This window comes from Westerdykella ornata, assembly GCF_010094085.1.
Source record: "Westerdykella ornata strain CBS 379.55 unplaced genomic scaffold EI97scaffold_1, whole genome shotgun sequence".
NCBI lineage: Eukaryota > Fungi > Ascomycota > Dothideomycetes > Pleosporales > Sporormiaceae > Westerdykella > Westerdykella ornata.
The window spans coordinates 1,049,939-1,064,411 of record NW_022986851.1 but is presented as its reverse complement, the minus strand read 5'-3'; the positions used below and the strand labels follow the sequence as shown (position 1 = coordinate 1,064,411).

At 52.7% G+C, this 14,473-nt stretch overlaps 5 protein-coding genes across 5 annotated transcripts; 2 read left to right on the top strand and 3 right to left on the bottom strand.

The window, feature by feature from the left end:
• Positions 1 to 213: 213 nt before the first annotated feature.
• EI97DRAFT_463387 (uncharacterized protein) lies at positions 214 to 3,387 on the bottom strand (the record flags this gene model as incomplete). Its single annotated transcript, XM_033801350.1, has 1 exon — positions 214 to 3,387. One exon carries the CDS (start codon positions 3,385 to 3,387, stop codon positions 214 to 216), a length of 3,174 nt encoding a protein of 1,057 aa, XP_033658507.1.
• Positions 3,388 to 4,167: 780 nt separating this feature from the next.
• EI97DRAFT_409372 (cell division control protein Cdc6) lies at positions 4,168 to 6,388 on the bottom strand. Its single transcript, XM_033796667.1, has 2 exons — positions 6,241 to 6,388; positions 4,168 to 6,182 (listed from the first exon to the last, which is right to left on the bottom strand). The coding sequence occupies exons 1-2, from the start codon at positions 6,299 to 6,301 to the stop codon at positions 4,330 to 4,332; spliced, it is 1,914 nt and encodes a 637-aa protein (XP_033658506.1). The 5' UTR covers positions 6,302 to 6,388; the 3' UTR covers positions 4,168 to 4,329.
• Positions 6,389 to 7,232: 844 nt separating this feature from the next.
• Positions 7,233 to 8,492, top strand: EI97DRAFT_16013 (uncharacterized protein). The gene is made up of 2 exons (XM_033793333.1): positions 7,233 to 8,051; positions 8,110 to 8,492. The coding sequence occupies exons 1-2, from the start codon at positions 7,316 to 7,318 to the stop codon at positions 8,241 to 8,243; spliced, it is 870 nt and encodes a 289-aa protein (XP_033658505.1). The 5' UTR covers positions 7,233 to 7,315; the 3' UTR covers positions 8,244 to 8,492.
• Positions 8,493 to 8,787: 295 nt separating this feature from the next.
• Positions 8,788 to 10,408, bottom strand: EI97DRAFT_389200 (enoyl-CoA hydratase). Its single transcript, XM_033796200.1, has 6 exons — positions 9,955 to 10,408; positions 9,775 to 9,905; positions 9,691 to 9,720; positions 9,511 to 9,627; positions 9,248 to 9,428; positions 8,788 to 9,191 (listed from the first exon to the last, which is right to left on the bottom strand). The coding sequence occupies exons 1-6, from the start codon at positions 10,160 to 10,162 to the stop codon at positions 9,058 to 9,060; spliced, it is 801 nt and encodes a 266-aa protein (XP_033658504.1). The 5' UTR covers positions 10,163 to 10,408; the 3' UTR covers positions 8,788 to 9,057.
• A 686-nt stretch (positions 10,409 to 11,094) lies between these two features.
• Positions 11,095 to 14,406, top strand: EI97DRAFT_447085 (acetyl-CoA synthetase-like protein; the record flags this gene model as incomplete). The annotated part of the gene is made up of 7 exons (XM_033800069.1): positions 11,095 to 11,662; positions 11,708 to 11,842; positions 11,892 to 12,078; positions 12,127 to 12,411; positions 12,457 to 12,550; positions 12,596 to 12,637; positions 12,685 to 14,406. The coding sequence occupies 7 exons, from the start codon at positions 11,095 to 11,097 to the stop codon at positions 14,404 to 14,406; spliced, it is 3,033 nt and encodes a 1,010-aa protein (XP_033658503.1).
• Positions 14,407 to 14,473: the final 67 nt, after the last annotated feature.

The following is a 14,473-nucleotide window of genomic DNA, read 5'->3' as shown; positions in this document are numbered from 1 at the left end:
GTCACAAGAAGCCTCTGACCCAAGTGGGAAAACGAAAGGCACCGAGGTGGAGGGTTTCGGTCAGTTGAAAACCCTTGTATTCATATACTACTTTGAAGGGTTGCATCTCCCCATACACTGAAGCACTCCTGAAACGTATCCCTCTACATCTTCCGTGAATATCACTCAAGCAGCCCGCACCACCCAACAAACGCTATCCCTTAATCCCACACCTCAATCGCTGTAGCACCCACACCAATGCCCACTCAGGCCCTTCCCGGCCTCATAGCAAGGGCACCCATCCCCCCACGCAGTCGCCCTCCCCGAGTCTAGCTCAAAGTCGTCTGAAAGCTCAGAGCTAGTCTCCCAGCCCTCAGCGGACCCCACATCATCCCCATCCTCGCGCTCCCATTCAAAGCCCACTGTCCCCATCGCTCTAACCCATCTATCCCAGAAAGCCACCACATCCATAGGCTTCCCTCGGGCAGCCTTCCCCAAACAACACACACCCAAGCAGCGGAACATGATCCTATGCTTCCTCCTGCCGACGAGCCGGGGAAAGATACCCAGGGCGCGGAAGAAGTTGGTACGCTTCTTCCTGCCAGCCAATTGGAGTTGTCCAGAGCTTCTCCCCATAGAAAGTACGAGCCGCTCCTTCCTAGAAGCCGTGGAGCTGTAGGTAAATCGGTGGAAAAGCTTTCCAGGTCGTCCATCGATTAGGACGTGGTGCGCTGATACAGCAGAGACAGGAGAAGGAGACCGGGGGATCGTGGGAGTGCCATTCGAAGGCGGAGGCCCAGGGAACACGGGGGACCCGAAGCGGACAGGAGGTTCGGGGCAGGGCGGTGGCTCAGGCATAAAGGGAGCGTCAGTACGTAGAACTGACTCCGACTTAGGATTGGGGGCGTTGAGATCCGAGGACATACCTGACAGTCGCTCGGCGTTGTCGAGCTCCGCCCGGCCTTCTTTCCTGATGAAGTCCTCCAGCATTTTGGAGATGGCTTGGAGCTGATCCAGCGCTACGGCGTCCTTGCTGAGCTCGTTGCCCTGTACGTGTATGTCTTTGCCTTTGGTCTGGATTTTGAGATCATAGAAGAGACGAGACAGAAGGCAGAGGTTACTTGGGTTGCCGTCCTGGGTGCGTAGGTTCTCCAACTCCTTCTGCTCGTCAAAGAGCACCTTGCGGATCTGGAGAACCAATGTGTAGGTGCGTCGGTAGAAAGAAAGGTAATCGAAGTTCCCGTGCATTTCCGTTGCTTGGAGCTGGGTCTGCATTTCAGAGAGTATGTCGGCATAAACATAAGTTTGCGACGAAAACTTGGGAATCTTGACATTTTTACGGCGTTTAAGACGCGGTGGTGACAGTGCTTCGGCCATCGAACTGAATAGAGGCTGGAGATCTTCGACTATCCCGGAGAAACTGGCTTTTGTATGCGGCGTTTCGGAATGGTAGAGGTATGCGAACAGGTTCTGGAGCTTCATCCACCGCTCATCTGGACGATATCCGTAATAGTAGTCCCGGAGCTTAACGTGAAGCGGGGTAAGACACTGTAGTCCTCGCTTCTTCTTGGTGTCCATGTTTGCACGAGCCCATTTCGTCCAGTTGGGATGACGCTGCAGATGCTCTGGTCGAGTGCTCTGAGCGGAAAACGTCATGGCGTACTGTAAGCGCTCCCAAAAGAACTGGGGATCGGTCGGCGGGTCACCAACGAAAATACCTTTGACTCCTTGCATCTCAATGATGTATTCCAAGTCGGGCCAGGTGATATTTAGGCCGCCGATCTGTCGACAAGCGTTGTAGAGATGACAAATCGCGACCATAAACCACTGGGTCATTGCAATGCTGTTAATCTGGTAGTTCCTGGATATGTGGTAGACCGCTAAGCCGCTCAGAGTCGGATGGAAGGACATGAAGTCCACTGCAGAAAATGACTTCGAATCAGGCCCTGAGTTCTCTTCCCGCTTCTTATCCCCGGACAACCTCTTGTCGTCCTCTAACACCCGTCTCAGCCACGCCAGCATGTCCTGGCATGGCTCAAGGAAGAGGTTCGAAAACTTGATCTCCCCAAAGCACATATAGTCGGGTCGGGTGCCGGCCTCCCACATCCGGTCTTCATATTGAATATGCGCCTGCATTAGCGTGACGGAATAGTGAATGCTGTCGGCAAGGTCTTTGAAGAGTTGTATGGGGATGTCCTGGACGATGGCTTGAACTTCCGTCACGAGTTGCAGACCGAAAACAAGCCATGGCTGTGGGCGATCAGGAGAGGACAGCATGCCCTGTGTATAGTTGTCAAGGACAGGCGGATGGAGGTTCTTCTTCAATATGCTGGAGAAGAAAGCAAGGAAAGGTTCACGACGAAGGAATTCTTGAGTGGGCTCGCTTTTGTGCGCAACGCCTTGGTAGTGTTGTTCCAGATGTAGGAGACTGGGAATACAGAGGCGGTTACCTATGCGCCGACGCATGTCTTCGGTCGCTTCTCTCTTCCCAGGATCTTCATTGGACAGGGTATCCCGCTCCGATGCCAACAGCTTCTCATACAAGTCTTTCAGAACTTCGACAAATGAGCGTCCGGTCGGGTAATCCTCCATATCCTGGATCAAAGCGGCCACATTTCGTCGAATGATGGCAAGGGCCAGGTCGGTAATCAATGCGGCAGTGACAAGACCAAGTCCCTTCTCCCTGTAAGTGAGCCAAACCTGCCGAACGAACTCTTTGATCTGGTTGTAGTCGTAAAGGAAGCAGAGCATCTGGAACTCTTGCTCCAACTCCATCTCGTCCCTTGTCAAAGCTCTCTCGGAGAGACCTTTTGAAGGATGTGTCTTACGTTTGTGGGTAGTCTTTCCAAAGGGGGCTGAGGCATCGGGCACATCAAACTCCGTGGAGCACTGCGGCTTATCTTCTTCCGTGTTAAGCGCATCTAGGACGTTTATGGTGAAGAAAAAGGGCACTCGGTCCTGCAGATCATGAACTTTGCAATTGCTCGTCGACAACCCCGGTGTGTTAGCCTTGCTACTCTTCCCACCCGACAAGATATCCTTGGCCTGGGTCAGGATGCCGATGAAGAAGGGATGGCCGTCGTCCGACAGATTGTGAATACGGTGCCAGGCAGTCACCTCTTTCCGGGTGCGGATGGCGTCGGACAAGTCGTTGATGCCCGAGGTGTCGTCAAGCGGAACACCGGATTTCACAATCTCTTGAGCAATAGGCACATAAGCGGCGACGGGTACCTTGTGCCTCTTCTTCCTGCCTTTCTTCGAGTGACTCTTGCTCGTGTCGACATGATAGTTCGCCAGCTCAATTTCGCGCTTTCGTGCTGTCTCAATGAACCACTGCTCGAATTTCTCAGTGTGCTTCTTGCACTGTTTGTAAGTCTGGGGAAGCTCTTGTAGCTTGTAGTAATCCATACGGGAGATGTTGACGTTTGAGTTTGCGAGGTTGGGTTGTGCAAAACGGTTTGGTGGCGGTTAGATGAGAAAAAAAAAGGTTGAGAGAAATTATATATGAAGGGAGGCATATGCGCACCTCAGAAACTTTCACCGCACCGGTTGCATAGCCGCTTAGGGGGCCCGGATGCCCGTAGAATGCAACGGAAATGGGAGAAACTCGAATGCGGTGAAAGGCGAAACACATTGCGGGAAACGTGTATACTACAGTAAGCCACGGACATAATGCAGTTCACGTAGGGTATTGTGTCGTCGACGAAACGGTCACTGACCTTGTGGCGCGGTGATAGTAAGCACCAGGAGATGGCGATGATTGTTTGTTTACTCGCAACTGCGCGATATGACGTGCGATCGGTTCGAACGACTCGATTGGATGCTGCGAGAGGCCAGAATTCTGCATTTCTCTGTGGGTGTAGCGATGTGGGGAGTGAAAGCGAGACGCTGTGACGGAGGAAGGTACGGAAGGTGCTGGGCGTACCGAAGGATACTGGCCCACAGCCACCAAATACAAGCACTGTATAACAACTAAAACCCGCAAAACTCCTTCCTTATCGCCAAGACTCAATAGACAAACGTTCCTGGAAGAAGTGAGGAGCGCGGCGGTGCGTTAAAAGCGCATCTGTAAAGGCCAGTATGCTGAGTCAAACCATTGCTTGAATCCTCGTTTAGGGGCTGCTCGGAACGAACATAGAATTACTCATGCATCATCGGCCGTTCACATGCTATCATAAACACTGCAGTCTGGCAATATGTCCATTGTACTGAAACCCAAGGATGCCGTGACGGCATGAGCGACAGCGGAAACGCCCACGCTATGCTAATGACGCGCTATGCTAAACAAACCGACGTCTTGCCTCCAAAAACATAACTATCCTCGTCGCTCTATAATGCCATCTTCCATGCTTAACTGTCCTCCAAGATACGCTTTAGAATGCTACTTCCTGGCCCAACAAGCGCACTCGCCAGCTCCTTCGATCCTACAGCGCTAGCAATACGGCGATCTTCGATAACCACGCCACCAAATCCTCCGCCGCGGCCTTTACGGCTTGGGGTTCCCACCGCAGCAACAAGTGATCCCGCCTTGCCCTCGACAGCGGATACTAACGAGAGCGTCTCTAGGCTGCCGACAACATCCCTGAATTCCGTGCTGGTTAGAGGATGCAGCACATTGTCCTTCTTGCACAGAGCAGTATACGCGTCGTAGAGCTCCTTAATCGTGGGTGCCGAGCTGTGGGATTTGGACGGAGTGGAGATGGTGCCATCCCCAGTGGAAGTTCGTTTCTTCTTCTCAAGAGCCGAAAGCGCGCACAGAACAGCCTTTTGCTGGAGGTTAAGGTTTTGTAGGCGTTGCACCGTACCGTTACTGAAAACTGCCGCAGTGATCTTGGCCATGTGGGCAATAGTGGCACGTGGAGCGGTTTCGATGGTCAGCTTTGCGAGGGACGTGGCCAACGCATTTTGTGATTTGACTTTTGAGGGGGATTGCGTAACCGGGGAAGAGTGGTTGATAATGTCGCAAAGGGGAGTCTTCGAGGGGGACGGGGTGGGAGATGGAGTTATCTCAGCGACAGCTTTGGCATGCTGGTCACGGGTGTCCGCCTCGATAAGATCAATTGCTCTCCGGCATATGTCGAATGCTTTGCGAAGATCTCCCGATTGCGCCGCAACCTTCTTGGACAGGAACATGATCGCAGTGGGTTGGATGAACGGGACATGGCTGGACTCGGTAGGAAGCAACGTCTTGAGTTTGGAAGTGATGACGGAGGATATTTGTGAGGCCGAGTATGGGAGAAAAGGCAGAAGGTGTGGTTTGAGCCCGCGAGCTTTGAGCCGGGGAAGGAAGCGGTCCGTGAAGTCGAGCGCGTTAGCGATGCCGACAAGAATGAGGCCAGAGTTCTTCTGGAGTGACCATTCGAAGATGCTGTACAGTAGATCCAAATCCAGTTCAAGCAGGTGGTCTACCTCGTCGAGAGTGACTATGTACGAGGTCTTGCGCTGCAGAAACAGCTTCTTCAAACTCCCCATCTCATTGCCCTCAGCGACCTCGGTGATATCCACAAACTCTTCCAATAGCGTTCTGAATAGGTCCACCGCATTCTTGATGCTCATGCAGTTCACATAGGCAGTCTTGACCCCTTCGGTTTGTGTCTCACGGCACGCATCGTTAACAAAGGCACTCTTTCCCGTACCGGGAGGACCAGAGACGTAGATGCACCCGGACTTCTTTGCTTTGATACGAGAGGAAATGAATGCGATGAGTTCGTTTCGCTCTGCATCACGTCCAAACAACGCGGACGGGGCGCTTCCTCTGGCAAAGAGCTGGCGGGCTTCATTGTACACGGTGGGCGCGGATGACCGTGGGGTGCTTGGGGTGTGCGGAGTTCGAGGGGTCAGGGGTCGACCGGCGAGAAGGATGCGGTGTCTCGGGGTGATTGCGACCTTGTTGGAGGAGGAAGCATCGCGGCGCCTGGGAGTCCGCGGGCATTTGTCCGAGTCTACGGCAGGCGCTTTCGATGGCGAGTTGCCTTGGATTTCTGCCAGGGGGCGATGTTCAGGCGCACCACGTTTTGAGGGAATTTTCCCAGCTCTCCTTCCTCTCTTCGCTGACGGCTGCTCGGCCTGCTCATCCACATCCGGAACGTTTTCATCCTGAGGACACGTCTTATGAGGAGTCACAAAAGGATTCTCATTTTCTCCCTCATCCAGAATCACGAACTGCGCGGCCCGCCTTGCGCGTGTTGTGCGAGGAGTAATGTCTGCGACGGTTGGGTTAGAGTTGCTCAAAGCTATGAAGAAGGGCTCCAGTGCACATACCTACTGCACCTTCAATGCGGGAAGAGGTGCGACTTCTCTTCCCGAGAACCGTGGAAGGCATCTTGCACAGTGCAAGCAGCTGTCCCACAAAGGTAGGCGCCGTGGAGGAATGGTGTGGTGGTGATGGGGAAGCTGCGCTGGGTTGAGGAGGAAGGAATGTTGAGGTTCGACACGGCAACCGCGACGCGACTCTACGCGAGCGCGTAAAGTGCTTTTAGCGCCTTGGCACGTCCCCAGCCACACCTGAGTACCTCTAACTAAACTCTTGTTCAAAGTGCCGACTTATTAACACACCATCATCTTCCATGTCCACCATCTTCTTCATCTGGTTTGCATCAGCTGGCTGTCACGTAAAGCCCTGTGTTGCCGCCAAATCGGTTCTCATCATCATCACGAAAGGAGCAACACGACAGATTTGAGAGCCTGCGTTCGTATTCACATCGATGCTTCGACGCCATTCGTCCAATCATTTACACTCATTACCCACGATATCTATACGGAACTATGAAGACTATCGATCGGGTTGCGTCAAACTGGGCATTTCATGGTGGAAGGATTTCCTCTTTTGGCAACTTCATCTTTTCGATGCCGTTTAAGGTATATAGTAGCTCAGGGTCTATTCCTTCTCAGCAGTACTAGTGCAAACCCGGATTTCACACATTCCTATGCCTTTGCTAAAAATGGTCCGTCCACTCAGCCCTCAAATCCTTTCCTTAATCCTCATTACTCGTGCAGCTGGTAATGCATTTCCTAAGCAAACTGGGCGGGATTCCTCTGCTCGAATCCATTGTTATCTTGAAAGCATTTTGTACTAACCTGGATAGCGAACCCCCTCACGCCTCCTCTACCTCCTGCTCAGGCTTGCTTCCAATCTTGGTCTCGCTACTCCTCCATCTCTGAGAGTCTAGGATCCCAGTCGTACACAACAAGCCTCACGCCTTCTGCATTTTGGTCCACCTTCCCAGCCGTCCCCACTTCGACCTTCTGTGACAACATCCCTCGTCTACTCGCCCGTCAGTACACCGCTTGGGTCACAGAATGGGTCCCGACAACAACGTATACCACGTGGTCGAGCATGACCAGCCCAACCCCGACTTGCATGGTCAACGAGGACGAATGCGCAAGCCTACGGTCCAGCTGGAGCATGACGCACACAACCGAAGACTCACTCGCGGATTTTCCGGTCCCGTGCACGACATACAGGCACTGCTCTTCTGATCCCGTTGGACCGTGCAGCATTACTGTAGGGGACACAGCGGACCTCATGAAGATCTACTACTGGCCTACGCCGGCAACCGAACCTCTCTGCCCCCAGAATACCACCACGCCTGTGTCGACTAGCCCTGCACTGCCCGAACTACCAATATCCGGCCCGCCTGTGGTGAAGGTGATCGACGGCCTCACAGCCACATCGCCTTCAATCTACATATCCATCCCTACCTTGTACGGGCGGTTCCGCGGGCAACCGACATACATGTTCACCGGCTGCGGCTCTCTACTCACATCCCTTACGCTATCGATTCCGCCATCGCCCATCTCCACGCTAAGTAAAGCGAGGCGGAGAAGAAGACCAACATACGGGGATCCGAGCTCTTTCGCGCTTAGCACGTTGAACTGGCCCGTCACGACGACAAGCAGCTGCTCGGTAGTGACAATATGTGATTGGGATGACACGATAAGCACATGCAACGACGTGCTTACTACGAAGTGTGCGACGCCGACGGTAGATCCGTTCAATTACAACCCGGTGCTATTGCTGCCGACGGAGCTGATAAACCTGGCTGCGGAGCACGATCCTGGTTACCGGAGCTGTGAGGTATGTTCTGAGGATACGCTGTAGATGAAGCAAGCTGAACTAAGATAATTTAGATTCATCCTGCGGCTGCTGCGTTTGCGACCTGGATCCCCATTACGACAATCCCGGGAGATCCAAGGTATACGGAGGGATGGTCGGCTACTCCGACGATAGAGCCGTCTACGGTTACGGCAACTGGTGCGCCTGAAACTACAAGTACTTCTGCTTGATGCTGCCGGAAAAAGGCGACCAAGAGATCAAGACTATGTTACTGTAACGTAGTTGACAAGCGAGTGGGTCAAGTGTGGCGGCCAGACTGTTGGGTCGTCGGTGGTGCACACGGCAGTCAGTGGACTTTTCCGGTTCGTACAAAGGCAATCGATGCGTCGCAAGCACACCGTAAATAACTACCTATGTATGTAACGAGCGGTCGCGTACAAGACTAACCTCTCTTATATAGCTATCTTGAGGAGAGTATCACTCCTGCACTACTACACTTTTTCGTGTAATTTTTTGTACAATTCTAGCGCGCGCTTAGTTAGGCTGGCTTAGCCTGAGGTGCAGCCGACTACTTGCGATGGTGCAGTTTATTAATTATGCTGAAGACATATTCTGTGCTCAACACAATACATATCAATAGAGCTATTGCGAGTCCAAGTGTGCCTCACGTGCACGCCATCACATGATTGGTTAGGCGGTGCCACAAATGGACAAGCTAACCCAACGACATCAGATCTCCAGGGCTCTCATTCCTCCGTTCCAAACTGATTCCCTCAACGCCGCACTCCGCTCTGGCATTATAACAGGCACGGACTTCCCTGCTCAAAAACTGCCCCTGGCTCCGAAGGCTCTTCCGGCAAAATCCCACACGGCCTCTTTACCCGCGTCGAGTATTCACACCTACCCTGTCTGCATGCTATAGTATGCAGACTTCACCATGCCAAGAGGATGAGGAGGGAGCAACTCATTCCCTAGTGGATGGCTGAGCTCATCCTTGAAGAAGAGCAGACCGGTACATGTGTCTATTGGTGCTGGAAATTAGCAACTCGTTTCTCCAGGAAAGCTGCCACACCCTCCTGGCAGTCGGCAAGCGAGAAACTGGAGTAATACAGGGCACGTTCAATCTGCAACCCCGCATCCAACGTTGTGGCCTCAGCTTCCTGCAGTCAGTCCAAATTCTCCGCAGAGTGGGGAGCCGCAACGAATGCTTACCCGCCACCACAGCTTGCTTTGCCAGCCCAACGGCCGGCGCAGAGAATGCTGCCACCTTCTCTGACATCTTCAGAGATTCTTCCAGCACATCCTGTTCAGTCGAGCAGACCTTGTTCAGGAGCCCCAGACGAAGCAGTTCCTCTGCGCTTATCGAAGCACCAGTCAGGATGAGCTCCATAGCCTGACAAGTCAATATGGGAGATTGCAAGCTTCTGGCCAAGCATTGAAACATTTGAAATCGACCGTTATGGCACAGCCCTTACCTTGTGTTTTCCAATCGTTCTGGCCAACCGCTGTGTCCCTCCCAATCCAGGAATCGTGCCGAGCTTGATTTCGGGAAACCCAAATTGAGCATCTGCAGAAGCCAGTATCATATCGCACTGCATCACAGGGGTCAGAGCGACGTTTGCGCACGGGGCAATCTGGGGATTATCCAAGCTTACCATGAGGGCAATCTCGAAGCCGCCGCCAAACTGGACTTTGGTTACTATGGACAGCCTTATGGGACACGTAGGGAGGCCACGCACAGCAAAGGTGCGCACCGCTGCGATGATTGGTTTCCGGAAGGATGTGAACGCAACCTCGAGATCCCTCAGCCACCCTATACGGTGCGCTTCAGCAGTGGTGAGTTGGCTTAACTCGACTAAGTCTGCCCCAGCTAGATCACATGTCAGTTACCACTCAATCGTCCAGCTGGTGTTACTTACCACTAAAAGGGGTCTGGCCGGAGCTTGTGAGAACAACGCAGCGCACGTTCGTGTCCAGATCGAGATGACGCATTGTGCCGGTAAGATCCGCAATCATGCGCCGTGAGAGCGCGTTTCTTTTACTGGGCCGGTTGAGCTCAATGATCGCAACGCCTGTTGATCTGACGGAGGAGATAACGGCCGATGGCTTGTCGATTTCGCATGCCATTGCCGTGGGCTTTGCACCGTCGTATCCGTGGATTTCAACGGAGGTCTTGGAGTCTTGGGGTACGTATTTTCACCGGTTTATATATTCACTCCCAACGGGTTCTACCGTCAGGTAGGATGCAAATGTCGGAAGAGATTCCTACACGGTCTGAACCGCTGGTCGCTTCACAGCGCGTGACTCCAGCTCTGTATGTCCGTCACGGATGGTGTTGGTTCGCTCCACGTGCTTTTAATATCTTATACCTGGTGGATTGCGCCATGTGAGCTAGTTGACATGTTCCCCAACCTTTCTCTCTTCCATGCTGTCGTTTCTTTTGAAAGTCACCTTTCACGGAAAGAACAGTCCTTCCTGCTTCCAAGTTTCTTGATTACGATATTTTCTTCTTCTTCCAATCGCTCTTCTCTGCTATGTCAAAGCAGTTGCATCATCTTCCAATTGTGGAAGTCATCCGTTCACACTACCCAGGATAAACATCCATCCCTGCAACCCCTCAGAACACCCAACCACCCATGATCCCTCCCCGCGCTCCGCTTGCAGCTCCGCACCAATGACCATGGAGCATGTCGATTTTGCAGATTGCAGCGCACTGCGTCAGGCCTTTCCAAGAGATCTCCTGCAAGCTATGCGAGCTTAATCGCCCAATCTCATAAATATCAATTTAATTCACCCCTCAAACCTTGGAAAGAGGAATAATGGACCCTCTATCGCACGCGAACGTGTACCGGCCAGATGCTCCGGACTATTGGAGTCCCGTTATACCTTGCCCGCGTGGTTCCTTCACTGCACAGGTGCCCGGAGTGTACATTGCGTATGCAAAGTAGTTTTGTTGGCAATGAGACTGGTACATATAGCCGCTGAGATGTCGATGGATCGCGCACCCTTATTCGAACGTAGCCGACGTTTATCTCTCCACTGCTCAGCAGTACAACGGCATGGAAGTTGTCCCCACCTTCCACGGGCTTGAGAGCCTGCCGCCGGGTGATCAGGTTCTGTTTTCTCGATTTGGGCGTGGCCCTTCCCTCCCTGTCCCTCATACAACGGTTCATGAGGCGTTCGAACATGCCGTGGATGCCAACCCAAGGGCTATAGCGGCGAGGTTTAAGGGAGAAACGATAACGTATGCAGAGCTAGATGTGGCAGCCAACAGATTAGCGAACCATCTCCTCGAGTCCGGACTGCAGCCCCGTCAACGAGTATGTCTTGTTGTCCAAAGATCGCTGGAGATGCTCGTTGGTATCTTTGCCACCTTAAAGGCCGGTTGCCAGTATGTGCCCATCGATGGCGGGGTCTCGTCGGAAACAGCTTTGCGGCACGTACTTAGGGATAGTGGGGCTCGCTTCGTTCTTTGTCTTCCAAAGTTTGAGGACACTGTGAAGCAGCATGCTGTGGAGAACACCATCATTGTAGCACTGGGAACGGGTGTCGAGACGTTTTGCTCGAGAGAGAGGCCGAACTTGAAGGTTCTCGGAAATGACGGTGTTTACGCAATCTACACATCGGGTATGTCACCAATTTGCTGACTTGGGTGAAACTGACAACTATCAGGAAGTACGGGCAAGCCAAAGGGCGTCGATGTTATGCATAGAAACGTGACAAATACTTTGCTTCTTGAGCCTGGAAAATTGGCCATCGGGCCAGGTACCAACGTCGCTCAAGTACTTAACATTGCATTCGATATGGGTCGGTCTATACACTACGAAGATCCTATTCAGCCGCTGATTGAGTGTAGGAGCTTGGGAGATACTCGCCTGTCTTATGAACGGAGGGACATTGCATATCAGGGACAGGAATTGGGAAGATACGCTGCGCGAAGTCGACGTGGTCATCACAACGCCTTCGATCCTATCAAAGTACCGGAGGAAAGATTATCCCAACATCAAAACCGTGGTTTCAGGAGGCGAGCCATGTCCTCAATCGTAAGCATATGTTCAACCCTCCAGGAATGAGAACTGATCAAAGTTCAGACTGGCAGACGAATGGGCAAAGAGCGCCTTCTATTACAATATATGCGGACCAACTGAAGTCACCATTCTAAATTCCGCCCACGCACATGTACCGGGTACACCTCTCTCAATTGGCCGACCGCTTCCAAACACTACCGTTTATGTCTTGGACGAAGACGAGAATCCACTGCCGATTGGTTCCAAAGGCACAATGTGGGTTGGCGGCGCCGGAGTATCTCGAGGCTACATCAATCTTCCTGAACTTACTGCCAGTCGGTATAAGAGAGACAAGTTCGCAGATGATGGGTGAGTTTCAAGCATAAGCAGTGGGTCTTCGCTCACCATTTCCAGAAGCATTATGTTCTCGACGGGCGACATCGTCAGCTGGCGGGAGGATGGCTCCTTGAACACATTCGGCCGGATAGATGATCAAGTAAAAATCAAGGTGCGTCAACATATCTATCCCGGGCTATAACACTAACGAGGGTAGGGCTTTCGCGTCGAACTTGACGGCGTAGCTGCAGTCATGGAGGTAAGTTTCTCCTTTCTATCATCTGGCCACTGATTGACCTTAACTAGAAATTCCCCGGCATCACAAGAGCATGTGCCACCCTGATTGATGATTTACTATATGGGTTTTACGCCACGACAACACTCATTGATGAGCACGACCTAGATGCGTTCGTTAGACGACATTTGCCCTATTACTCTGTACCCGAACGATGGACATATCTTTCTTCAATCCCGTTGACTGACAATGGAAAAGTCAACAAACAGCAGCTCGCTGCTTTGGCCCTCCGCCCTACCAGAACAAGCCTGGTCCACAGACAATCCACACTCAGGACGGAACGTTTGTACTACCCCGCCTCAGCGAGCTTCGTTTCACAGCGGGATGCCGAAAAAGGAGTCGACGTCGATGCGGTCGTCATATCGAGCCGACTTTCGGAGTTCAACGTATCCATTGCCAGTGTCGATGACGAGCCGGAGACACTTCCTGCGAAGAACGGCTTCCGTGGACAGAGATGGCTACGACATCGGGTTCTGATTGTTTACAGGAAATTCTTTACATTTGCCGTTATCGCAAACGTTGCGGCAGCAGCAACTATCCTTTATCTACGCGTCAAAAAGGACAGATATATGATGGCAGATATTGCAACTGCAACTGCAGCCAACCTCACCATGGCTGTGCTCATGCGGTCTGAGCTAGTCATCAACCTTCTCTTCACCATCTTCTGCTCAGTCCCAACTTCATGGCCACTCGCCATCCGACGGCACTGCGCACGGATATTCCACATCGGCGGAATACATAGTGGATGCGCAATTGCTGCCACGATGTGGTTTTTCATATTCACCATTGGAGGCAGCATGGAAATGACCAAACCCCCGGAAATCCGATGCATCGATGTCCCATCCCTAATTCTGACCTACATAATCATGATTATCTTCATAGCTATGGTTTCAATGTCGCACCCCACGATGCGGGCACAACATCATGATGCCTGGGAGCTGATCCACCGATTCGGCGGGTGGACTGCTCTATTGCTACTCTGGATCCAGGCATTCCTAACAACCAAGACGTTCCAATACGACCTCCCTCCTACAATTGCCTACCGATACTCGCCTCCCGTTTGGCTGCTCGCTGTGGTGACGATGGTCATCCTTTTCCCCTGGGTCCTGCTTCGCAAAGTTCCCGTACGGTCCGAAGTACTCTCCAGTCACGCCATCCGCTTACATTTCGACTACACCACACCCGTCGTTGGTACCTCTGTGCGCATCGCCGAACGGCCTCTCATGGACTGGCATGGCTTCGCCACCATAACCAATCCCAGCGGCAAGGGCTTCTCCCTCGTCGTCAGCAGCGCCGGCGACTTCACCAAACGCACCATCGAACGCGCACCGACTTCCATCTGGGTCCGTGGCATTCCCGCCTGCGGCGTCCTCCGCATCGCCACGCTATTCAAATCCATCGTCCTCGTCGCAACGGGCTCCGGCATCGGCCCCTGTCTTGCCGTCATCCTGGCCAAGAAGACTCCGTGCCGCATTCTCTGGACAGCACCGAACCCGGAGCAGACGTTCGGCAAGGAGATTATAGACGCGGTGCTCGATACAGACCCTAAAGCCATCATTCACAACACGAGGACGCAGGGGAAACCCGATATGGCGCTCGAAGCGTGGAAGATGTGGAAGGAGAGTCGGGCGGAGGCGGTGTGTGTGATTAGCAATAAGAAGGTCACGACGAGTCTTGTGTATAGGCTGGAGAGTAGGGGGATTCCGGCTTATGGTGCGATTTTTGATTCGTAGTGATGTGATTGGAGGAGGGAGGGGAGATCTGTCTGTGATGGATATGGGAGGGGTTCTGGAGGAGAGA

Excerpts from the sequence above, each read along its gene's own strand:
- EI97DRAFT_16013 (XM_033793333.1), top strand. The coding sequence starts at position 7,316 with ATGACCAGCCCAACCCCGACTTGCATGGTCAACGAGGACGAATGCGCA. Across the intron at positions 8,052-8,109 it reads CGATCCTGGTTACCGGAGCT|ATTCATCCTGCGGCTGCTGC; the intron begins GTGAGGTATGTT and ends AAGATAATTTAG.
- EI97DRAFT_409372 (XM_033796667.1), bottom strand. The coding sequence starts at position 6,301 with ATGCCTTCCACGGTTCTCGGGAAGAGAAGTCGCACCTCTTCCCGCATT. Across the intron at positions 6,183-6,240 it reads CCGCATTGAAGGTGCAGTAG|ACATTACTCCTCGCACAACA; the intron begins GTATGTGCACTG and ends CAACCGTCGCAG.
- EI97DRAFT_389200 (XM_033796200.1), bottom strand. The coding sequence starts at position 10,162 with ATGGCATGCGAAATCGACAAGCCATCGGCCGTTATCTCCTCCGTCAGA. Across the intron at positions 9,721-9,774 it reads CAGCGGTGCGCACCTTTGCT|TTTGGCGGCGGCTTCGAGAT; the intron begins GTGCGTGGCCTC and ends ACCAAAGTCCAG. Across the intron at positions 9,192-9,247 it reads AAAGCAAGCTGTGGTGGCGG|CTGAGGCCACAACGTTGGAT; the intron begins GTAAGCATTCGT and ends GACTGCAGGAAG.